We start from the raw sequence: 25,572 nt of genomic DNA on the forward strand, positions 1-25,572 counted from the left end.
TCATGGAAAATAGATGGGGAAACTATGGAAGCAGTAAGAGACTTTATTTTCTTGGGCTCCCAAATCACTGCAGATGATGACTGCAGCCATGAAATTAAAAGATTCATGCTCCTTGGAAGACAAGCTATGATGAACCTTGAAAGCATATGAAAAAGCAGAGATGTTACTTTGCCAACAAAAGTCTGTCTAGTCAAAGCTATGGTTTTTCCAGTAGTCATGTATGGATGTGACAGCTGGACTATAAAGAAAGCTGAGCACCGAAGAATTGATGCTTTTGATCTGTGGTGTTGGAGAAGATTCTTGAGGGTCCCTTGGACCGCAAGATGAAACCAGTCAACCCCAAAGGTAATCAGTCCTGAATATTCACTGGAAGGACTGATGCTGAAGCTGAAGTCACAATACTTTGGCCAACTGATATGAAGAACTGGCTCACTGAAAAAAACCATGATGCTGGGAAAGGTTGGAAGCATAAGGAGAAGGGACGACAGAGGATGAGATGGTTGGATGGCATCACTGACTCGATGGACATGAGTTTGAGTAAACTCCGGGAGTTGGTGATGGACAGGGAAGCCTGGTGTGCTGCAGTCCATGACTTTGCAAAGAGTCAGACATGGCTGAGGAACTGAACTGAAATGAGAAACTAACACAAGATTATAAAGCAATTACACTCCAATAAAATTTAATTTTAAAAAAAGCAAGGATAAAACTAAAATGAAAAGAACTTTGCAATGATGGGGAAGAGTTAAGTTCCCTTTCCCAAATTCCTTTAGTAATGGATCTCTGATATAAGAGTCCAGAGAATTGATTTTAGTCAATGCTCTACCACAAAATATAAAAGCAAAAAATAGAGGCTGTGGAAGAAGCAGAAGACTTTAGAAATATTGACTAAAACTTTTTGGAGGTGAGATAAGGCACAGAGGGGGATGGATGAAAGCTGCCGGATTAGAAATCATTCCCCTTAGCTGGTTTGGGCTTTTATCCATAATGCATCACTGTCTCTTAAAATGAGACTTTTCATTAGAGTATTACTTTCAAATGTTGTGTTAGCTTCTGCTGTACAATGAAGTGAATCAGATATTAGTATATCCCATCACTTCATGGGAAATAGATGGGGAAACAGTGGAAACTGTGTCAGACTTTATTTTTCTTGGCTCCAAAATCACTGCAGATGGTGACTGCAGCCATGAAATTAAAAGATGCTTACTCCTTGGAAGGAAAGTTATGACCAACCTAGATAGCATATTGAAAAGCAGAGACATTACTTTGCCAACAAAGGTCCATCTAGTCAAGGCTATGATTTTTCCAGTGGTCATGTATGGATGTGAGAGTTGGACTGTGAAGAAGGCTGAGTGCCGAAGAATTGATGCTTTTGAAATGTGGTGTTGGAGAAGGCTCCTGAGAGTCCCTTGGACTGCAAGGAGATCCAACCAGTCCATTCTGAAGGATGTCAGCCCTGGGATTTCTTTGGAAGGAATGATGCTGAAGCTGAAACTCCAGTACTTTGGCCACCTTATGCAAAGAGTTGACTCATTGGAAAAGACTCTGATGCTGGGATGGATTGGGGGCAGGAGAAGAAGGGGACGATAGAGGATGAGATGGCTGGATGGCATCACTGACTCAACGGACGTGAGTCTGAGTGAACTCCAGGAGTTGGTGATGGACAGGGAGGCCTGGTGTGCTGCGATTCATGGGGTCACAAAGAGTCGGACATGACTGAGCGACTGAACTGAACTGATATATATATATATATATATATATACCTCCCTCCTGGGCCTCCTTCCTGTCCCCCTCCCCATCAGACTCTTCTAGGTCATCACAGAGCACCGAGCTCAGTTCTCTGTACTATATAGCTGCTTCCCACTAGCTATTCATTTTACATATGGTTGTGTATTTATGTCAAAACTAACACATCCATCAGAATGACCATCATGAACAAAATCTACAAACAGGAAAAGCTGGAGAGCGTGTGGAGGAGAGGGAACCCTCCTGCACTACTGGTGGGAATGTAAATTGATACAGCCACTATGGAGAATGGTATGGCAGTTCCTTAAAAAACTGAAAAATAGAACTACCATATGATCCACCTATCTGACTCCTGAGCACATGCCCTGAGACATCTTTTCTTTAGGTATATGTTTTCTCAGTTATTTAATGAGGAGGTTAGACATGAACTTTTGTAAAATTCACAAAAATTAGAATTCTCAGTGTGTATTCACTTTGTACCACAAAATGCGCATGGAGCCACTATGACAATATATACAGTTAAAATGACAGAGATCTGAAATGGAAATTAAAGAGATGGAAGGGGATGTCTAGTCAATTGGAAGAATATATTCCTTTGTTTCTGACAGGTTTTAGTTCTTTTTGGCAGATCCATCTATTTTTTGCAGCACAGTAATCAGAAATACATTGTGTCTTTGATATGTAAACACAGCAGTCTTCTTTAGCATCACCAAAAATAGGTAATCTGTGGAGAAAAAGAAAAGACTCTCTTTAGTGTTCATGATTTTCTCACATAATTCTCCTCATCCAGCCAGTATTTTCTGTAACTTTCAGGAAACAACGAGATGCTTAGTAATTAAGCATTGGGTAAGTAAACAGTCTAATGGCAGAAAGTGAAAAGGAACTAAAAAGCCTCTGAAAGAGGGTGAAAGAGGAGAGTGAAAAGTTGGCTTGAAACTCAACATTCCAAAGCTAAGATTTTAGCATCCAGTTCTATCACTTCATGGCAAATAGCAGAGGAAAAAATGCAAGCAGTGACAGACTTTGTTTGCTTGGATTCCAAAATCTTTGTAGACAATGACTGAAGACATGAAATTAAAAGACACTTGCTCCTGGGAATGGCTACCCACTCCAGTATTCTTGTCTGGAGAATTCCATTTCCATGGACAGAGGAACCTGGAGGGATACATCCATAGCATGGGAAAGAGTCAGACTGGACTGAGGGACTAACACTTTCTCTTTCATTTTTTTTCACTTGCTCCTTGGAAGGAAAGCTATGACAAACCTAGACAGCATATTCAAAAGCAAAGACATCACTTTGCCAGCAAACGTCAGTGTAGTCAAATCTATGGCTTTTCCATTACTCATGTACTGGTGTGAAATTTATACCATAAAGAGAGTAAGTGCTGAAGAACTGATGCTTTCAAATCGTGGTGTTGGAGAAGATTCTTGAGAGTCCCTTGGACTGCATGCAAATCAAACCAGTCAATCCTAAAAGAAATCAACCCTGAATATTCCTTGGAAGGACTGATGCTGAAGCTTTGGAAGGACTGATGCTCCAATACTTTGACCACCTGATGGGAAAAGCCAACACATTGGAAAAGACCCTGATGCTGGAAAAGACCGAGGCTAAAGGAGAAGGAGGAGGCAGAGGATGAGATGGTTAGATAGCATCACTGACTCAAATGGACATGAATTTGAGCAAACTGGGAGACACTGGAGGACAGAGGACCCTGGGGAGCTGCAGTCCATGGGGGTCAGAAAGAGTTGGACATGACTTAGCAACTAAACAGTGATAACTACACAGTCAGTCATAAATATAAACTTTTAAAAGAAAGCTAATCAAGCATCTGGAACTTGCAAGTTCATCTTCACTGGAAGCAAAGAATTCTAAACAGAAATGTCATCATGATATATACAAAATGAAGCTTTGAAAATTGGAAACTGAATCTCCTATTAACATACCACATGAAAAACTTATTGCTTTCATGGAATTTTGATTTTCTTAAATATTTAGGATATAATGACCTAGTATTTGGGGAGGCATTGAGATGATACCTATAGAAGTGTGATGAGGCTTAAACAGAGTATGTGCTCAGGAAATGTAGTAAGTAAGTACAGATACACAGGCTCTGCAGAATTTGAATGTGGCCAGAAAAGGAGGTTCAGTTCATGTTGTATGTAGTGGAAGGTTCCTTTCTTTCCGATTCCAAACAGTACACAAGTGTCTGCTGTGATCAATGTTCTATTAGTTCCAAAGATGCAGGAGTGTTGTGGCTCATTGCAGATGTGATGTGAGTAGCAGTCAAAGAATGGGATGGCAACGCAGAACTGGCGTGCTAGGATGGGATATGCGCAAGATGTGTACCTGCTTGTCCTAAATCGAAAGTGAAGTGGTACAGTGGGCAGGGCTCCATCACAGATTTTCTTTGTTCCTTTGTTCCGTTTCTTCATAAAGCCCCTCGGTCCTGAGAAGTCCACCTGATTCCCTCCTAGTGCCTGACAGTCTAGTCACATCAGCACTTCTTTCAAGTGAGTAATAGCAAAAGTCCCCTGTGTTTTATCTCTTTCACCCTTCTGGTCCACTTCTTCAAATTTCAAGATAACTTTTTGAATGCTCATTTTACCAAGCCCTTTTTCAAAAGACCCTCAGTGACTTCTCAGGCCTTCTTTGACCAGATCTCTGCCTAGTTCTTTAGTGTTATATTCTTTAATCCCCAAAGCAGTGAAAAAAATTATTACTGTTTATGTTTTTCATTACTTGAAAACCAGGGTAGAGAACTAAAGAAAAGCGAGTCTAACTGCTACTCTTTCTAATATCATATGATACCTTTCAGGGTTACCTGATCACTGTCTTAACCAAAGCATCCTTTCAGTCTTCGGAATAGAATAGAATGCTAATTGAATTTAGCTCATCAACTTTGCCTATATTTCTGCTCATAGACACTTCAGAGATTTCCAATTTTATCATAAAGCTTAATAGAATAAACATAATGGCCCAATAAGAAACATACCCATGCAGAAACCAAAATTAACATTTTCTATGTTCAGAAAAATAGAAATAAGTTAATATCAGAGTTGCATTTATGTGTAAATAAAGTATAGAATATAATTCCTGGAAAACAAATAAAAATCAGAATAGATTTTATGTAACAAAATATATTTGCCTTTTCATACATTTATTCTTGTCCAGGACCCTTTATTTTAAAGTGATATTCTTTTTAACGTACTGTATTTTAAAATATTATATTTTAGAACATGGGTGAAGCAACATAAAAATTTGCTAATTAAAGCAACATGTCTCTCAATTTTTTGTAATTTTCTACATAACAAATTATTACTCTATTTTATATAAATTTTTACCCACTCCTATGTCTTCAATTTTAATGTCTTATTTTTTTGAATGATAAAAAAATCAATTTTAACTATCCTTTATACAAATGTAAATAAATCATTCACAGACTCAAAAATCATAACATGATATCATCTGTTCTGAAAAGCTCATCAAAATTTCTTTACAGAGCCTGTGCTCTGCAACAAGAGAAGCCACTACAATGAAAAGCCCACACACTACAACTAGAGAGTAGCCCCTACTCTGAGCAACTAGAGAAAAGTCTGAGCAGCAATAAAGACCCAGCACAGACAAAAATAAATAAATCTCAGTCTTCAATAGCAGTGTTACTATCTTGCCTTGCAAACCTGATACAAATTGAATATTCAAATTAGCTTATCTAATACTCACATATTAGAATTTAAAAAGGAACCATTTATCCACTTCCAGCTCTTCTCTGATAATGTAAACTTTAATCCAATCCAAAACAGAATTCCTTCTTTGTTTATTAGGTTTTGCATGAGTCTCTGTAAATGAGACAGAAGAAATGACTGAGTATTGAATCCCTTTATCTATTGCTGGTTTGCATTCTTCTATTCATCCTCTGAAACCCAGTTCAAATATTACTTTCTCTATGATGCCTTTCCTGATACCCCATTGGAGTTAATTATTCCTTACTTGTGATATTTCTATTCCATTCATTTATATACCCAAATATTTATATTTATATTTTTGTATTCATTAAATAATATTTATTTTGCTTATATATCCATTTAGTCTCTCAGATTGTGAGCTCCTTGAAGTCAAGGTTAATACTTCTATCTGCATAGAACCTTCAAGACTAGAGCACAAAAATCTTGATATGGTTAGAAGCCAGTGCTGAATTGTATTAAAGTATTTTACTTATTAATTATTTACCAATTCTTCCTGATCTTGAATAAGCAGCAGACTGGATTCTCTTGTGGAACAGTCAGCTAGACTATCGTTCCAAGGTTTGGAAGTTTCACTAAAATATAAGCATTTATCTGGGATTTGTTGCCAGTGCATTGGACACGTTAACATAACTGGTCTCTCTAAAGTAAGAAGAGGGAAAATAAAAATAAAATAAGAACGAGGAAGAAAAGAAATGAATGTTATATTTCTAACCTGTCCCCACCCTACTAACACTAATAACACATACACAATTCAGTTCAGTTCAGTCGCTCAGTAGTGTCCGACTCTTTGTGACCCCATGGACTGCAGCATGCCAGGCCTCCCTGTCCATCAACAACTCCTGGAGTTTACTCAAACTCATGCCCATTGATTTGGTGATGGCATTCAACCATCTTATCCTTTGTTGTCCCCTTCTTCTCCCGCCTTCAAACTTTCCCAGCACCAAGGTCTTTTTAAATGAGTCAGCTCTTCGCATCAGGTGGACAAAGTATTGAAGTTTCAGCTTCAACATCAGTCCTTTCAATGAATATTCAGGATTGACTTCCTTTAGGATGGACTGGTTGGATCTCATACAAGTCATTGTAAATTCAGGAAAGTCTTTGATCATCATTGTGAGAACAATTCATGAATTTAATATAACTGAGGGTTTTGAGACCACTGTTCATTCTGCTATTCAGTTCAGTTCAGTCGCTCAGATGTGTCTGACTCTTTGCGACCCCATGGATCGCAGCACACCAGGCCTCCCTGTCCATCACCAACTCCCAGAGTTCACCCAGATTCACGTCCATTGAGTCAGTGATGCCATCCAGCCATCTCATCCTCTGTCGTCCCCTTCTCCTCCTGCCCCCAATCCCTCCCAGCATCAGAGTCTTTGCCAATGAGTCAACTCTTCGCATGAGGTGGCCAAAGTACTGGAGTTTCAGCTTTAGCATCATTCCTTCCAAAGAAATCCCAGGGCTGATCTCCTTCAGAATGGACTGGTTGGATCTCCTTGCAGTCCAAGGGACTCTCAAGAGTCTTCTCCAACACCACAGTTCAAAAGCATTAATTCTTAGTGACCAGCTAAAACACTGACAGACAGAATAACTTGTTCAAGTCCACGCAAGCAGGTGGTGATAGAGTCAAATTCTTTTTGAGATTCCTTAAATTCCTTATCATTGCTCTTCCTACTCCATGGACAACTATATCAAACGCTCTTAAAAAAAAAGTCTACTTGAAAGAACATGTAAAATGAAAAGCAAATAATAATTCATACTCACAATTAATGGCAAATATCATGGAGAGAAATTATTAGAAAATTTCTAACTGCTAAATTATATATTTGCCTAATAATGAGATCTATTGGATAACATTTTTTAGAGGGATATTCTCATTTTCTTAAAATTTCTCTTCTGTACAAATGTATATGAAAAATGATCACATTCTGCTACAGTCTCTCAACAATAGAGTATTAACACACACTGCTTAGTAAGTATAAGGACAAGATCAATATCTTAATGATTAATACCATAAATATTAAAGAATTCATTAAATGTTTGTGTTCTAGTCATTAGCTTTAGTCAAAGGTTAGCTGCTTGACATATTAAAATCACCAAATATCTCACTTAATGTATATTTTACTTTATAGCTTGGATTTTGACTAATAATTATTGACTGTCCTCGCCTGAGTACTCATAAGGCAGTATTATCTGGTAGTTAAGATGATAGGCTATGACAATAGACCACTGAAGTACAATTCTCAGTGTTACCCCTTAGCACATGTATGACCCCAAATGAGTTGCTTAACCTTTCCATGCCTCAGCTTTGCCAAACATAAAATCAGAGTGATAGAACTAATCTTAACATATAGGTTGTAATGAGCCTTAAGGAAAATAATACAATGATAACTATCAAATTTTAGCCGTTAGTCTTAGAAAATTCAAGCCACAAAATATACCTGTTGCTTCCTTCCTGTTCTCTTGAGCATCCACGCTGGTTTTTTTTATTGATGTGTTTTGTCTTATGAATATCACTGGTAAATAAAGAAACACCATTAAGAAGATAAAATGCTGAAAGGTGCAATGAAATGGATATGCTATATTTATCACTTCAGGGAATTGTCATCTCAGTACTATCTCAACAAGCCTGAAATGAACAGAAGATAAGAGCAATAGCAATTTAGTAACAGTGGGTCTGCTTAGAAGACAACATAAACAAACACGTAAGTAAACACAGAGAAACACTTGAGTTACTTGCATCTAATGTATAAGTAATCTGGAGAAGGGAATGGCAACCCACTCCAGTATTCTTGCCTGGAGAGAACAGAAGAGCCTGGAGGGCTATGGTCCCTAAGATTTCTAAGAATCAGACATGACTGAAGTGACTTAGCATGCACACACCCACTATATAAGTAAACTCTCAGGTGTTATTTAAATTCTTAAATTGCTTACACTCCTGTCTACATGTTCCATTTTCAGAATGAGTATAATTGTGTCTGTCCTATGGGAGACATTGCCTAGGACAATCTGGAATTTAGTAGGCACCTAAGAAACTGTAGGGATGTCCCAGGAAGTCCAGTGGTTAAGACTTTGCCTTCCAATGCACAGGATGCTGGTTCGATCCCTGGTGGGGGAGCTAAGATCCCATATGCCTTGGGGCCAAAAAACAAAACAACAACAACAAACCCAGAACATAAAAACAGCAGAAGCAGTATTGTAACAAATTCAATAGACTTTAAAAATGGTCCACATTAAAAAAAAAAAAAAAAGAAACTCTAAGCAATTGTAAACTTATTTTCTTTGTTATTATCAAGCTTTTATCATAATTACAATTTTTTAAAAAGTCTTGGCGCACATGTAAATCCCCTATGAAGATTCTCAGAACAATTAGAAAGAGAAATATGAAAGCTTAGGGTTTGCAAAGTGGATATGGTCTGGGCACTGTTAGAGCACTGTTTTGTAACTGTTTTTATTTCATCAGTCTTCCGCTAAGTTTGGGGTGGCCAAAGCTGTTTAACATACTTTACTATTTATGGCAGAAGGAGAATAAGTAGAACAAGAAATAAATGATCTTTCATCACTTACCTGAAACACTCAACCCAGTTACAGTCAAGGCAAGAAGTATAATCACAGCACAAGCAAATTTCAGGGGAAACTTATGCCAACGTGGACCCTGACAAAGATCTGAGACATTAAGAAAACATGCTTGGTTAACTCAGTTGAGTTCATCTGGTACAAAAGCAAAGGCTGTTTGGATTACATAACAAAGAGCTAGATTCAGGTTGGGGGTTAGGGGTAGGAAAGAACATTTATCAGTTATCTTAAAGTAGGGTCCTAAGGACTTTCCTGGTGGTCCAGTGGTTAAGAATCTTCCTGCTAATGCAGGGGACACAGGTTCAATCCCTGATCCAGGAAGACCCCACCTGCCGTGGCAGGGTAACTAAGCCTGTGGGCCACAAGTATTGAAACTCAAGCACCCTAGAGACTATGCTCCACAACAAGAGAAACCACTGCAATGAGAAGCAACTAAAGAGTTGCTCACTACAACTAGGGAAAGCCCACGCAGCAACAAAGATCCAGCATAGCCAAAAATAAATAAAATTAATTAATTGATTAAAAAAAATGTTCCAGAGTGACCTGTAAGTCCATTTATTTCTACTTTAGTTTTTTACACTCCCCCAGGTGACTGAGTTGTGTGACCCAGTTTTCAGCCAACTACTACCGATCTCTCCTGTTAGGACGGTGACATTTGTCCAAGAGTTAGCCCTTTCTAAAACATCCCTGTGGAGATGGAATTTAAGATAGCTAAATGTGATAAAAGATTAAGGTAGGAAACAGAATGGATTAAATTTTAGATAGTGACACCTGGATAATCATGTGGAGGAGAGAGAGAAAAGATAACACCTAGAGGAGCTCCAAGGTCCTGGGTGTAATCTGAAAATGAGAGAAAGCACACTGGAGAATATTGACCTAGAACTTCTAATGCGATCCTATGTGACACAGAGCAGCTAAACTTAGTGAGCCTGAGACAGTCCTAGGTGAACTTTCCTGACAGCTGTATGGTATTTTACCTTTCTGTCTTTTTTCTTCCTTATTCTTTCCTGCCTTGAAATTTTGAAAAATGGAGAAAGTTTCATATAGTCACTATCTTATCATTTATTACTGAAGAACAGCAGTGGTTAATAGCAAAGGCTCTCAAATGTAACAGATTTGTATTTTAGCATGTTACTTTAAGCCTGTAACCTTCATAAAATACAACTTCCTCACCTGTGAAACATAAAATAATAGTTACTTTGTGAGGTTTTGGAAAGGGTTATATGAAAAACTTCTTCTAGACATGGAGTCTGGTACATAATAACTTCATTTAAAATTTATGGAATTGAGAGGAGGGTCTTATGACTCTTCTGAGTTGTTTTTCTGCAAGACTACATGACTTTAGAACTAATGAAGTTGCAACAAATTGAAGATGCCAGGTAAATTTTTAGTTCACTTCAGTTCAGTCGCTCAGTCGTGTCCGACTCTTTACGAACCCATGAGCCTCAGTGTGCCAGGTCTCCCTGTCCATCACCAACTCCTGGAGTTTACCCAAACTCATGTCCACTGAGTTGGTGATGCCATCCAACCATCTCATCCTGTTCTCCCCTTCTCCTCCTTTAGTCATCTGGAAATACCCACGCAGGGCTATTTTTTGTTTGAATATAAACAATATGCCAAGGACTTCCCTGATGGTGCTGTGGATAAGAATCTCCCTGCTAATGTAGGGGACTCAGATTCAATCCCTGGTCTGGGAAGATTCTGCCACAATTACTGAGCCCATGCTCCAGAGCCTACAAGCCCCAACTGCCAAGACTGCATTCTGTGACTAATGAAGCCCATGAGCCTAGAGCCCACGCTCTGTAACAATGAGAAGCCCTTGGACTGCCATGAAGACCCAGTGAAGCAAAAAATAAATAAATAAAGTTAAAAAAAATAATAAATAGTATGCCAAATCATCTCACTCCATTGCTGCAAACCTTTTTTTGGCCTTCTCTCAAGCAGATTTAAGACTGTACATCTGTAAAACAGTCTACAAATTCCTGTTCAATCCATTTCCCATTACATCTCTGACTATCTCCTGCTGCTTTCAACACAGACATGGTCCATCATTTCACACCCAATGTATGTGCTCCTCCTACAAAAGGACAGGAACATTCTCATCCCAGGGAACTTGCACTTGCCCTGGTCCATCTTCTAAAAAGCTCTTCTCCAAGCAAACATATCTTTGTCCTTTAATTCTTTCAGGTCTTGGCTCAGATGTCATTTTGTGAGGCAGGCCTTCTTCTACTTGATATCATACCCTCTCTGAAGTTAACTCTCAATTCCAGCACAAATAAAAAACAGTTTCTCAGAACTTTCCTAGTGGTCCAGTGGTTAAGAATCCACCTGCCAAAGCAGGGGATAGGGATTCTATCCCTGATCTGGGAAGATTCCACATGCCGTGGAACAACTAAGCAGTGCACATCCGGTACCAAGTCTGAGCTCTGCAACAAGAAAAGCCACCACAATGAGAAGCCTGTGCACTATAGCTAGTGACGAGCCCTTGAATAGTCCACAACTCAACAAAGTTCACAGGCAGCAGCGAAGTCCCAGTGCAGCCATAAATAAATAAATAAAGAATAAAAAAAGCAGAGGGGTGAATATAAGAGAGTAAAAAATATAGATAAAATTTTCTCTATTGCATTTAATATTATCTAACCCATATATATGTATATACTTAGTTATTTATCTGTATGTCTTCCTAGCAGCATAACAGAAACACAAACAGAGAAAATATTTTTCCACTATTTTTTCCACTTGTCCTAACCTCAGCACCAGGGCATGCCTGGCACAGGTGCTTATTTTTGGATGAATAGGTAAACTCTAGAGGCATTTTGTGAACACTTATCTACTTTTTTAAGAAATCAAGTGCTGGGCCATAAACTAAATAGGTCACAACTCACATCTCTGGTTTACCTGAATGCCTTTGATGTAATCACTACTCTACAGTTCCCACAGCCTGAACAGTTCAGCCAAAGAGCTCAGGGGTAGTTTCACAATAAATGTAATAACTGATCAATCTGTGGAGAAAGAATGTCAGCTGCCATTTCAATGAACAAGAGATGTTGTGACCATAAACCCATCAGCCAGGGCAGCTGCCGCGATGTTGAAGCCTGAGTGGAATTCAGAGTGAAGAAAAACAGGATACTAGCACTAGTTAGTTAAAATGCATGTCACGGGAATGATTTGAGTAAGCCCAGACTCTTGCGTCTTCTCACACATAAGTAAACACTAAAATCATTAACTCGATATGTCTGTTTTTGTGATTAGCAGTCATCTTTTTGTAGTCAACTATATATTTTTTTATTTGCAGCAAAAACTCCTATATGTTCTGGTTTCTCCCTTACCATTTGGGAACAGTTCCTCGGAGTTATCTAAGAGGCTGCCTTCCCAGCTATGGTCCTTGGTAAAACCACCAAATACAAAATTCTCAACTTGTAGGTTATACATTTTTTTGCAGTCAAGTGTTTTGTAACCACATATTTTGTTCTGACTTTATTCTGCTTTGTTTTTCAGATTTACTTTTATAATGATATTTTGAGGAATAATGATTACAAGCAGAAGAGACACAATTTCTGACCCCATTGATTTGGGATCTTAGATCATAGCTTTTGAGGAAAATCTTGCTTTTTCTATATTCATCCTCCCCACATCTCCTTTCAACACCATCCTCCTTTCTCTCCACTTTTGCTAGATTTGAATAGGGAACGGAGTGCTTTGCTGTTTCCCATCAAAAAATAACTATAGTTTGACCAAACTGTCACTGTAGTTATCAAAATTCTCCAATTTTCCATAACCCCCATTTGAAGGGTATTGTGAAACTATTTGATAACCCTAAGACTTTTCAGTCTCCAATCTAGAATGTTGATAACTGAACAGTTTGAAATTATCCCACGTCATCCTGAAAGGATGCAGCACACCTGCTAAGCACACAATGGAATGAACATCAGGTGGGATAAAAATTGCAATATTAGTAAATGTGGTTTGACATCAGAAGGCAGTACTATATTATGATAATTTTATACATTTTTCTACTTAGTTTCTCGTTTCTTTTCAGCCATGAAATCCATCACCTGTTACCTCACGTTAGAATCCTCATCTCCTTCACTCAGAATACTAGCTCCTCTGACACACAGAAAATTACCAAATTCAACAAATATCAAATAGGTTTATCAGTGATATTCTCCTGTGTCTTGTGGCCTATCTCCTTCTAAACTGATACATTTTTCAAGTTAAAAATCATCAGATTGTGAGTATATTCACATCTTTGATCTTGAATATAACTTTCTTTTGGAACATTTTTTCCTTCCCTTTGAAAAGTGGAAGATGTTCATCATTAACATCTTTAACACTTTGTGTTAATTAATTAGCAAAGTGTTAATCATTAACACTTTGTATTCTGAAAGAAATGCCATGGGTGCAAATGCATTGGAACTTAATCACAGTATTTTACAGAGAGATTTGAAATAAAGTAGGTTACTATTACAACAAGGTAGCAGGATATTTCTAAAAACATTTTTTTGTTAAAAAATAAAAACAAAAAAGGGACTTCCTGGCTGGTCCAGTGGTTAAGACTCCGTGCTTCCACTGCAGGGAGCATGGGTTTCATCCTTGGTTGGGGAACAAAGATCCTGCACCCCACATGGGATGGCAAAAAATAAAACAAAAACAAAAATAGAAAACTCCTTTTATTTCCAAATAAAATAAAAAATACTCCTTTGTTCGTACTTGTAAAATATTTATTTAGGTTCTTTTAGCCAAGGTTCAGTAACAGGAATGATATTCAAAAAGAAATCTAAAGGTATGTACTTTTTTCCACACCTGTGATTACCTACAGACAGGCCATGCTATATCAACTTAATACATGACTACTGCTCATCCTCAAAGTCATGATTTAAAGCCACAAATTTATAGGAACATCTAACTATTGGAAGATATACAATTGCCAAAAGGAAAATTAAAGCCACTTACTCTGAAGAAGAGATGGGGGTGATGACCTTTCAATGCCAGAATCCCTGGGTAAGTTTAAATCAGCATATACCAGCTGACTCTCCATTGCAAACAGAAGAATTCTTCCTTTTACTCATATAAAAGGAAAAACTCCAACTTCTATGAGGCAAGATCAGCTGAAGGAAGTGATCAGTTTAAAAAGTTTTGCTATCTTTCTTATATCAGCACCTACCCACAGTGGTAGTTGTGGGTTTTGTCTATAAATCAGTGAGGAAGTCCACTTACTGGGTGTCCAGTGTACTTAGACATATAATATTAGGTTGGCCAAAAAGTTCATTCAAGTTTTCCATAACATGGAAAACTCCAAAGGAACTTTTTGGCTAACTCAATATCTACTTTGTTTAGTTAATTGACCTATTGTTTGATAATATTCTGGAAAGATTGTTTGTTGTCTTTGTAAGTATCTTTTTTCAACACCTTTTTCTGGGCCAGGACCAGAGTGAAAGAAATGAAGTATTCTAATTTGGCTCAAAATAAAAACAAACAAACAAACCCCGCCCCCCCCCCCCCCCCAAGAATCAAGATAAACCATATTTAATGCAAGGTTGTAAAAAGTAAACACTAACACACACAAAAAACTGTAGGACAATTTTCTAAAGCTCTCAAATCTTCCTGAAATATTTGTGCTCCTGACAAGAGCTGCAAAATGTGGGAAAAGGAGCTGTAAATGTGAAAAAGGTCACTGAGTAATATAACAGAGAAAGCAAAGAGCCAAAGATCCAGACTATTCTTAGCTTAAAAGCATGCTTTCAATGCACTGAAGTTTAACTTCAAGTTAGGAAGAGTGACTATGACCACGAGGAGTCCACAATGGCCATGTTAAAAACAATTGAGTGAGGAAAGAGTATTCTCTTCAACCAGAAGCTTGCAAAATTATGTGAGCTTCAAAAGTATAAACCAGCCAGAAATAAAAACCAAAGGAGACTCTTCGTTTGTGCATATGCAGTGTGAAACATATTGATGGATGTTTTCATTTGTTACAACCATCTTGACAACCATCTTATAGGACAGAAGACCCTTACTATGCAATTACTATTGTATACTTATAAAATGGACTCCCCAGGTGGCTCAGTGGTAAAGAAGCCGCCAGCCAAAGCAGGAGATGCAGCAGACAGGGGTTTGATCCCTGGCTCAAGAAGAGCCCCTGGAGAAGGGAATGGCTACTCACTCCATTATTCTTGTCTGGACCACCTCATGGACCAGAGGAACCTGGCAGGCTACAGTCCATTGGATCACAAAATGTCAGACACAACTGAGTGACTAACATACCTCAACATAATAAAGACCATTTATGAAAAGCCCATGGCACAATCAGTGGTGAAAAAAAAGAAAATAAAAGCTTTTCTTCTGAGGTCAAGAACAAGCAAGAATGTCTGTTCTCACCACTCCTATTCAACATAGGTATGGAAGTTCTAGCCAAACCAATTAGACATGGAAAAGAAGTTAAGTCCTCCAAGTTGAAAAAAAAGAAGCAAAATTACATCTGTTCAGAGAAGACATAACCTTATGTGTAGAAAACCATCAAGACTCCAGACTCACACACTCACAAACTATTAGACTGATAAATGAATTTGTCTAAGTTTCAGAATAAAAAGTCAATACACAAAAATCAGTTGCTATACACTGATTAATGATTTGGAAAGAAAATGAAATCCATTGGCAACAGTATCAAAAAGAATAAAATACTTCAGAAAAAAACTTAATTAAAACTTGTACTAAAAACTGTAGAATATTGCTGAAAGAAATTAAAGAAGACATAACTAAATGAAGAGACATCCCATGTTTGTGACTTGGAAGATTAATATTGTTAGCATATGTATACTAGAACTACCATATGACCCAGCAATTCCATTCCTGGGTATATGTCATAAAAAAACAAAAACACTAATTTGAAAAGATACATACCCCTCAATGTTTGTAGCAGCAATACTTATACAATTGCCAAGATATGGAATAAACCTATGTCTAGGGCTTCACAGGTGGTGCCAATTGTAAAGAATCTGCCTGCCAATTCAGAAGACATAACAGATGTGGGCTGAATCCTTGGTTTGGGAAGATTCCCTGGAGAAGGGCATGGCAACCTGCTCCATTATTGTTCCCTGGAGAATCCCCATGGCTAGCAGAGACAGGCATACTATAGTCCATGGGGTCACAAAGAGTAGGACACAACTGAGTACCCATGCATGCACGCACATAAAGAAAAGGAGTATTGATTGCTAGAGTGAAACTTGTGTAGTTGCTCCAAAAACCCAAGTGTGTTTTGCTTTGCAGGTTTTTGTTGTTGTTGTCTGGTTGGCTGCTTGGTTTTTGTTTTGGGGTTGGTTTTTGTTGTTTAATGTTTTTAAAAATCTGAGTTCATTCACTAACAGTTCCTACCAGGGGGCGCTCCTGGCCTTTCTTTTTTATATCCTTAAACCTTCTGTATATTGAAATCAGAAAGCTCAAGTTATTGGTAAATGCTTCAATTCACATTATTTCATTTGATACATTAATATCTGCCTTATCCAGGCATTGGATTTTTTTGAATTTATGGATGAGTAAGGAGCAAGATTGACCATCTGTTTCCTACCTCAAAACCCAGGCTCGTTTTGCAGTCTACTGCACCACATTTTGCTCCTGTAATACCTACAAAACCAAGTTATACAGAGGAAAAAAAAGCTAAAATAAATTTTGCTCAAGGCTGGCAATTGTACCACAAACAGCAGCTCTGCTCCTGGGTAGGTAGTTTGTCTAAATTTGAGTGGATGAAAACAGTATTTACTGTGTTGCTTATTGTGCCCGGGTACCTCTGAACAAGATTGATGTATATATATACGGTGACCTGGACAGCCTTGATATTTCCCTAACTTTGTGTACACTTTGTGCTTAGTCGTTCAGTCATGTCTGACTCTTTTGTGATGCTATGGACCGCAGCCTGCCAGGCTCTTCTGTCCGTGAGGATTCTCCAGGCAAGAACACTGGAGTGGGTTGCCATGCCCTCCTTCAGGGATCTTCCCAACCCAGGGATCTAACCCAGATCTCTTGCATTGAAAGAGGATTCTTTACTGTCTGAGCCACCAAAAAAGCCCATGGATAATGGAGTGGGTAGCCTATCCCTTCTTTAGGGGATCTTCCTGACCCAGAAATTGAACTGGGGTCTCATGCATTGCAGGCAAAGTCTTCACCAGCTGAGCTACCAGGGAAGCCCCTTGTTTAAGCTCTAGACAGGTGTTTGCCTAAGTCAAGAGATACCTTCTCCAGGAGATCTTCCCCACCCAGGGATTGAACCCATAATTTCTGCAGTGGCAGGTGGATTCTTCACCAAAGCACCACCTGGGAAGCCCAACTCTATAGATGGATACCACCATCAGATTAATTATATTATTTGCAGCTGAAGATGGAGAAGCTCTATGGTGGTGGTAGTTTAGTTGCTAAGTGAGTCTTAGTTGCAGCATGCAGGGTCTTTTTTTGTGGCACGGCTACTCTCTTAGTTGCAGCCTGAGGGTTTAGTTGCCCCACAGCATGTGGGATGTTAGTTCCCTGAGCAGTGACCGAACCTGCTTTCCCTGCATTGGGAGGTGAATTCTTAACCACTAAATCACTAGGAAAGTCCCGATTATATTTACCCTTCAGCAAGGGTAGTTGGATGGATAACAATTCTGTTTCAAAGATTTCTGTGGTCATAGCAAAGCAAAAGTAGAGATTTCAGCCTCTTTTTTTCTCTTGATGGTTTAGTGCTTTAATTTGTTCAGCATTGTCTCCAGTGGTTTCTAAAGTGCCTTTTTCAGACTTACACTTTAAGTTTAAAGGATTCTGACAGCAAATAATCTTTGACCTATAACTCATGTCACACAGAACACACTAGAGCTCCGTATATGTCGCATGTTTAACTTCCAGTTCTAGTTTAAGGATGAGAGTGGTTCCTAGGTCACTGAGCTAAAAACAATGATAATGCTGACTAAGAGTCAACTGCTCTTTTAAGTTAAGAGACTCCATTTTAGTTTTATGGGGAAAAAAAAAAAAGCAGTTTTAGATTGCTGTGAAAAGCAGAAATACAGAGTTCCCACAGGCATTTCTTCCTCATACACAGCTTCCCCTGTTTTAAACACATTGCATTAGTTTGTTTTATTGGTTACAGCTGATGAACAAATTTTGCTATAATATTATGAACTGAAGTCCATAGACTACATTAGGGTTTACTCTTTATGTTCTATATGCTATGGCAAGCTTGGGCTTTCCTGTTGGCTCAGACAGTAAAGAATTGGCCTGTGAAGCAGGAGGCTGGGGTTCAATCCTGGGTCAGGAAGAGCCTCTGGAGAAGGGAATGGCTATCCACTCCAATATTCTTGCCAGGAGAATTCCTTGGACAGAGAAGCCTAGTGGGCTACTGTCCACGGGGTCGCAAAAAATTAGACACGACTGAGCAACTAACACTTTCACTTTCATAATGATATAAATTTGATAGGGATAGAGTAAGGGGACAAAGTAGGTAATTAAATGGTTAATCCCATTGGGGATTGTAAGTAAAAAAGTATGAGACTGGGAAACCCCTGTATGTTAATGATTGCTTAAAAAAGCAGGTTTGCTTAACTACAAAACCAAGCAGGGTTGTTTAGCAAAAAAACCTTGCAAAACAGAAGCATGAGACATCTCTCAAAACAATAGAACAATGATGGCATGAGACCCACATCCCACCTAGTGAGCTCAGTAAGTTAATGACCCCCTAGGACAAGCTCTCTGCACATATAAAAAAACAATAAAATGGAAAAGTGACATTCAAAGTGAAAGACCCTCATGGTCCTGAGATTTGAAACAATTTTTCCATAGTGCCATGACTGTCCTGGCTTAACCACGTAGGGACAAGAAAACTCCCCAGCCTGACGTGAAGGCAGAGCTGACTATGGAAGCTTGACATCTACTCAAGAATGAGGAGAAAAGTGGTATTTTCCCCTTCCCTACTTTTCCTTTGATTATTAATATAAAACTATAGCCCACTAAGTTCTCAGGCACAGCACCGTCTCATCCACCCACTTGTTAGCCTCACAAACCTCCTATTCTAATAAACCACTTCTTATCTATCACGTTGCCTCTCGCTGGATTCTTTCTGTGCTGAGACATAAAGAACTAGAGCTCTTGAGAATCCCCCAAAACACCACCTAATAGTTTTAAATCCATCATTACAGAATCACAGAGTATAGTTTCATTGTCTTAAAAATCCCCTGGCCTCCCCCATTCATCCCTCCCAATCTCTCCATCTTGGCCCTTCGGACATGTCTTTTCAACATTTCCATAGTTTTGCCTTTACCTAAATGTCAAATTGTTGCAATTTTACAGTAAGCAGCTTTATTAGATTGCCTTCTTTCACTTAATAGCCTGCATAAAAGGTTCTTTTTATTTATTTTTTTTTCACTTGACAACTTTTCTTTAAGTCCCTGAACATTATGTCATTGTTTGGAGAGTCTACAGTGTGTTTAGCCATTTATATATTAACAGGCATCTTGGTTGCTTCCAAGTTTTGGCAATCATAAATACAGCTGCTATAGACACACCTGTGTAAGTTTGCATAAACATCAGTTTTCAACTCATTTCTGTAACTGCCAAAAAGTGAGACTGTTGGATCATCTGGCAAGTATATTAATTTTCATAAGAAACTGACAAACTGTCTTCTAAAGAGTCAGCTTTTTATTGTCACCACTTGGTGAAACTTCTAAATCATTTCAAGGATCAAAATAATTCACCAGGAAAAAAATTTTTGTTCATCAAACACCAATTTCTGCCATTACTGTCTTGTTTTAACAATCTGTTTGTAAACTCTGTTCCAACTGGACCAATCTCAGTGTAGCAGATCCTCAGGGTTGAAATCTTATCACCTCACAAAAGTCCAAAAAAGGGTAATGTAGACAGGTGATGATATATTTGCTGCTGCTGTTGTTTAGTCACTAAGTCCTGTCCAACTCTTTTGCAACCCCATGGACTGTAGCCCACCAGGCTCCTCTGTCCATGGGATTTTCCCATCAAGAATACTGGGACTGGGCTACCATTTTCTTCACCAAAAGATCTTCCTGGACCGGGGATTGAACCTGCCTCTTCTGCATGTCAGGCAGGTTCTTCATCACAGAGCCACCAGGGAAGACTGATTATGTATTTAAGATCTTGCAAAAATAAAAATGGAGTAACTATAGTTCACATATACAAAATGGAGCCAGATGGCCTTAGGTGGAGGTAGTTTCAGATGCATTCTTGCATCTGAGAACTTGCAGATGCATCACTGAGAACTTAAACTTTCTGAATTATATCACACTCAAGACCATAACCAGACATTTTCAAAACGGTATCTGCAAGCACTGCCAGGTGCAAACATAGTTTCAAAGCGCCTCCCTCCTACACCTGCAAATGTGTAACCATCCTGAACCCCAAAACAACTCCTGTTTAAACAAGCATTCTTATTTCTTCCCAACTCTAGTCCTAATTTCTGACAATTTATATAACCTTGTAGTTTTGACCTTTATAACCTTTCCTCATTTTGTAGCCTCAGAACCTAAAAGCCTGGGGTTTTGATCTGTGTATGATCTGAGAACAGTGGTGCTAACAAGCCACAAATCAACACCTTTTTAGAGTAGGTTTGTGTGTGGGTGGCTACACACAACAGGGTTTCTGTTCTCAGGGGTCTTGGTTACCACAGGTTGAACCTCAGAGAGACAGAGCCTTGTCCCCATCTCTGCTAGGCCAGGGAGACTCGCAGGCTGTGGAGATGTATGCAGACGTTCTCCTGCTCTGCTAGGAAGGGACCCAGCGTGGCAGACAGCCTGAGCAGAGGGCTGTCCTCTGAGATCCACGGTTAGTCCAGCAGGTCCCCATCAGGCGTTTGGCAGGTTGGAAAGGAGCCATAGACCCTTCAACCGCAGGCATCCTGTTTACAAGTGTTCTGACTTCCTTTTCTGCCTCAACATCCTGAGAAATGAAACACGGGAAGTGGGGCGAAACATCTAGGGCGGAGCACGGAAGGTGGAGGGTGGGGGAGGGAGGGTTATCTTGTACCATCTGGGGTACCATCCGCTCTATGGGCGTAATTTTCCAGGCCCCGCATCCGGTGTTTCCTTTAGGCCTTGGCAGACGGTTGGGACCTGGATGTGGGAGATAGCCGCAGATGGAGAGGAATGTGGTCACCCCATAGGTAAGCTGGAGGCGCCGGGAGAGGGCGGCGGTTGCAGCCCTTAGACGCCGCATCCCCCTGTTTGGCCACTTCTGTTCCAGAGCAAAGCCATAGTGAAAGAGAAACCGCTACCGAGAGAAGAGAAAGAAGAAACCGCCCTCTTGGTCTCTAGCAGGTTGCAAACTCTCCAGGGCTGTCCCAATACAGGGTGAACATCTGGCCTAGTTGCGTGATTTGAAAAATATTTGACTTGATTTCTCCCCAGATGGTTGTGCGCCTAAACCGCCCTCTTCATAGGAGTTTGCAGAACTTTAGTGAGTGACTGGGAGATTCCTTAGGGTAAGCTCTGCGGTCTAGGGATTAAGGGCTTTGAAAGGCTGAGAGAGGGCAGCAGGTGTTCTTAGTGACCTGGTTCAGGGTCTTTCCCCTTTTTATGTCTCCGTCTGCCTCTCTCCCAGGAGGTATCTTAATTGAAAAGTTGAGATCCCTTTGGAACTGGCCTGAATTCTGCTCCTTTCCAGAAACACAAAGATCCCAGTGTACTTGGGGAGACTTTTCTTTCCACTTTGTCTGAAGAGCCTTAAGCTCCCGCTGACAGAATAAGGGTGTGTTAAAAAAAAAAAAAAGGTTCCCTTCCTGGTGTCATGGAAGTTAAGTGTGTCACCATTTTCATAATGTATTGCTTTTATTAACTGAAATTTCAGAAACAAAGACCTGATTGAGAAGAGGCGTTTTTTGGCTGGATTGTTAGAGCCCCAGCTTGGAGATACAGATGTAGCTCTGAGTTGTGACTGACACACTTTAAAAAAAAGGAGAAAGTTTATTTAATTTTTTAAATGCGAGAAGCCATGGGTTCATTACAGAGCTTGTTTCTCAAGCGTTAAAACTTTAGTTGATGAGAAGTGAAGTGTGTTAAGCAAGGATTGGTTGCACAAACACAGGAAAGGGAGGGAGGGAGATCTTGAGGGTGACAACAAGATTTCTCGGGGTACCTTGAGGTCACAGGAATCGCCAGGTGTTGCTCTGTCCTTTTGTGTGGTACAATACAAAGATACAAAGAAGTTCTAGTTCTTGAATTCTGAAATCAGACCCTCGCCTTCCAACTCCATTTTTGTATGCTGAACACTTCATTATAATTATAATGATCACTCTATTATAATTTCAATTTGTCATTACTCTTAGCTCTGTCAAGTTTTCAGTGGTACTATAAACCGTAATCTTTTAAAATGTCCCTGTCTTGACTAGACACCAGAGAAGACACTAACCTTGCCTCAGCCATTTTGGAAAATCCATCCAGATCTCTCCCACACAAGACCCAGGTGCCTGCTTCATCTTCTTCATCAGAATTTGCAGAGCTTTTGTTTCTCAGCACCTACCATAGTAGTAAACAATCTGCAGATATTTGGTGACTGGATAAGAAGTGATTAGTAATGCAAAAAATATGGAAAAAATGAGGCTGCCACTCTGACTAGATACATTACACAGCTGCTACAATAGATAACCTCCTGAATTTCATTAATAGCACAGTGTATATTTACTTATCACTCATGTAGCTGTGAAATAATAGGCGTTTCTAGTTAGAACGTAGCTTTCTTCCACGTGGAAATTCAGGGACATAAGTTTCTTTTATCTTGAGGCTGTGCTACCTCTAAGGTCTCCTTGTTGTTATTGTTTTTTCATGAACAGAGAAAGGCAAAGGTTTTTGTGAAGATATGTCTGAGCTTAGGTGGCCTCAACCTGCAGGGACTTGAAACAGGACTTTGGTTTCTGGCCAGAGATTGAAGTCAGGCCAAGTGCTGAGTCCTGGCCATTAGGATTCATTTCCAGAAAATGAATTTCCACAGAGAAACCAAAACTAGTGAAACAAGTGAAACATTTATTAGGAAGGAAAAGAGTACATGTGCATAGGCACACACTGGCAAGCCCAGAGCGTCGGGTCCTTGTGGTAGTTCGAATCACTTTTATGCGATTTTCTTCTGGGTTTCCTTTGGCCAAACATCTTGCTTTGGCTGATTCTGAGTCCATATTTGGTATATATCAGTGTCCTCCCATGTGTGTACCCACATTTCCTAGCCAAGATGGGTTCTAGTGAAGAGGCCTGTGGACAGGTTGACATTACTCCTTTTTTGATCCACAAAGAGCCTTGCTGCAGGTGTATTCTTGGAAAGGTCCTCTGGACCTTGAGAATGAGAAAAGTACTATCTCATTTCTGGGCAGGGCTTAGCTCCTCCTCCTCTTTATCTTGGGATACCTGTCCACAGGGGACAAAGTCCAGCTGTACAGCCCCGAGTCCTTTTAGCTCCTGCCTCATGTACATTTCCAACAGCACAAGAGATGACTCTAAACATGGCCACCTGATGTGAAGAGTCGAGTCATTGGAAAAGACCTTGATGCTGGGAAAGATTGAAGGCAGGAGGAGAAGGGGATGACAGAGGATGAGATGGTTGGATGACATCACTGACTCAGTAGACATGAGTTTGAGCAAGCTCCAGGAGGTGGTGAAGGACAGGGAAACCTGGCGTGTTGCAGTCCATGGGGTCACAAAGAGTTGGACATGACTGAGTGACTGAACATCAAAAACATGTACATTTTTGGAAGGTCTGCACCCAGTGATGTAGTGACATGATGCTGTTCAGTTGCTAAGTCACGTCCAACTCTTTGTAACCTCGAGGACTGTAGCATACCAGGATCCTCTGTTCTCCATTATCTTCCAGAGTTTGCTCAGATTCATGTTCATTGAGTCAGTGATACTATCTGACCATCTTATCCTCTGGCACCCCTTTCCCCTTTTGCCTTCTGAAAAGACCCATCATCGGGGTCTTTTCCAATGAGTAAGTTCTTCACATCAGGTGGCCACAGTATTGTAGCTTCAGCAACAGTCTTTCCAACGAATGTTCAGGACTGATTTCCTTTAGGATTGACTGGTTTGATCTCCTTGCCATCCAAGGGACTCTCAAGAGTCTTATCCAACACCACAGTTCAAATGCATCAATTCTTTGGTGCACAGCTTTCTTTATAGTCCAACTCTCACATCCATACATGACTACTGGAAAAAACATAGCTTTGACTAGATGGACCTTTGTTGGCAAAGTAATGTCTCTGCTTTTTAATATGCTGTCTAGGTTGGTCATAGCTTTTCTTCCAAGGAGCAAGCATCTTTGAATTTCATGGCTGCAGTCACTATCTGCAATGATTTTGGAGCCCAAGAAAATAAAGTCTGTCACTGTTTCCATTGTTTCCCCATCTATTTGCCATGAAATAATGGGACTGGACGCCATAATCTTAGAGTTTTGAATGTTGAATTTTAAGCCAGCTTTTACACTCATTTTCATCAAGAGGCTCTTTTGCAATAAGAGGTGGAGTCTAAACTGAGAGGTTGCTAGTTTCTTTTCAGCCAAACGTTAAAGGAAGTTCCTTTCAATTCACATTTCCTTCTTTGCAACTACTGAGAAAAGATCCCACCAAATCGTTTTTTTCAAACAGAAACATGACAGTGACAGAGGTGTTTTTGAAAATCTCAGAGACAGACCCTACCTATAGAGAGAACATGGAGGCGTGGAGATCTGGTAAGGTTAAATTGATGAACTTTGACAAAACAAAACGGGAGTTGGAGAGGGGAGTTCTTATACTACTGATCACTGACAGCATAGTAGAAATTGTGCTTTAGTGGTATCAGTACTTCACAGTTAATCTCCATAGAAGGAGAGATGTTTTGAGGGACTAGAGGTGGGTGAGAGGGCAGGTGTGTAATTGTTATGTTAGTTATTCTGCTACTGGATATGTTACTTAAATATTACTGCACAGTGAATTATGTTATAGGAGGTTAAGATAAAAATTGTCTGTGCGTTTTGTTTTTAATTAGTCTTCGTATTTTCTCCAGGTTGCTGGCTACTTGCATTCTGGCAACTCACATTATGATGTTAAATAACAGATGATTATATCCCAGAGTGATGGCAAACAGGCATCAACAATTTTGTAATATATAAACTAATAAAAGTTACCCATACCTCCTATATAGCACAGGGAACTCTGCTCAATATTATGTAACAACCTAATTGGGAAAAGAATTTGAAAAAGAATAAACACATGTATATGTTAAAAAAAATTAACCATGACACCTATGCTGTAGTCTGTTTGAAACTAATAATAATATATTTGGAATCTGTTATTTGTTAGACACAGAGCTACAAAGACAAATTGTATTTAGACCCTGCCTGCAGGGCTTCATCATCTCAGGGACAGACAAATGAGTTACTACAATTTGATGTGATTTGTACTACAAGGTATTTCATAAAACCTAGGGAATTGGTGATGGCTTTACTTGTGAAGTGACTTTTGATCTGGGCTTTGAATGAGTTGTCACATTTTCTGGAAGAAATATGAGTACAAGT

General features: G+C 39.5%; 2 protein-coding genes across 5 annotated transcripts in view; one reads left to right on the forward strand and one right to left on the reverse strand.

The window, feature by feature from the left end:
- Positions 1-1,762: 1,762 nt before the first annotated feature.
- On the reverse strand, positions 1,763-22,563 carry LOC102389810 (killer cell lectin-like receptor subfamily B member 1). Of its 3 annotated transcripts, none has more exons than XM_006045658.4 (6): positions 22,447-22,563; positions 9,049-9,147; positions 7,923-7,997; positions 5,972-6,126; positions 5,465-5,580; positions 1,763-2,467 (listed from the first exon to the last, which is right to left on the reverse strand). In XM_006045658.4, exons 1-6 carry the CDS (start codon positions 22,520-22,522, stop codon positions 2,317-2,319), a joined length of 672 nt encoding a protein of 223 aa, XP_006045720.4. In that variant the 5' UTR covers positions 22,523-22,563; the 3' UTR covers positions 1,763-2,316. The 3 variants fall into 3 exon arrangements, with proteins under 3 accessions (XP_006045720.4, XP_006045719.4, XP_006045722.4); XM_006045657.4 differs by lacking the exon at positions 22,447-22,563 and adding an exon at positions 14,011-14,458; XM_006045660.4 differs by lacking the exons at positions 9,049-9,147; positions 22,447-22,563 and adding an exon at positions 14,011-14,469.
- The window catches only part of LOC102391695 (C-type lectin domain family 2 member D11), a 62,522-nt gene continuing 58,013 nt past the window's right edge, over positions 21,064-25,572 (forward strand). The window contains exon 1 of one of the 2 annotated variants that reach the window (XM_044941071.2): positions 21,064-21,202. In XM_044941071.2, the coding sequence (XP_044797006.2) occupies positions 21,157-21,202 (46 nt within the window). In that variant the 5' untranslated portion in view covers positions 21,064-21,156. Of the gene's footprint in view, positions 21,203-24,510; positions 24,748-25,572 lie in introns of those variants that run through there. The other variant, XM_025283190.3, reaches the window with a different exon arrangement.

This window comes from Bubalus bubalis, chromosome 4, assembly GCF_019923935.1.
Source record: "Bubalus bubalis isolate 160015118507 breed Murrah chromosome 4, NDDB_SH_1, whole genome shotgun sequence".
Lineage (NCBI taxonomy): Eukaryota > Metazoa > Chordata > Mammalia > Artiodactyla > Bovidae > Bubalus > Bubalus bubalis.

Coding starts and splice junctions, on each gene's coding strand:
- LOC102389810 (XM_006045657.4), bottom strand. CDS start 14,095: ATGGAGAGTCAGCTGGTATATGCTGATTTAAACTTACCCAGGGATTCT. Junction 9,148..14,010: donor ACCCCCATCTCTTCTTCAGA/GTAAGTGGCTTT, acceptor TTAATGTCTCAG/ATCTTTGTCAGGGTCCACGT. Junction 2,468..5,464: donor TCCTTTTTAAATTCTAATAT/GTGAGTATTAGA, acceptor TTTTCTCCACAG/ATTACCTATTTTTGGTGATG.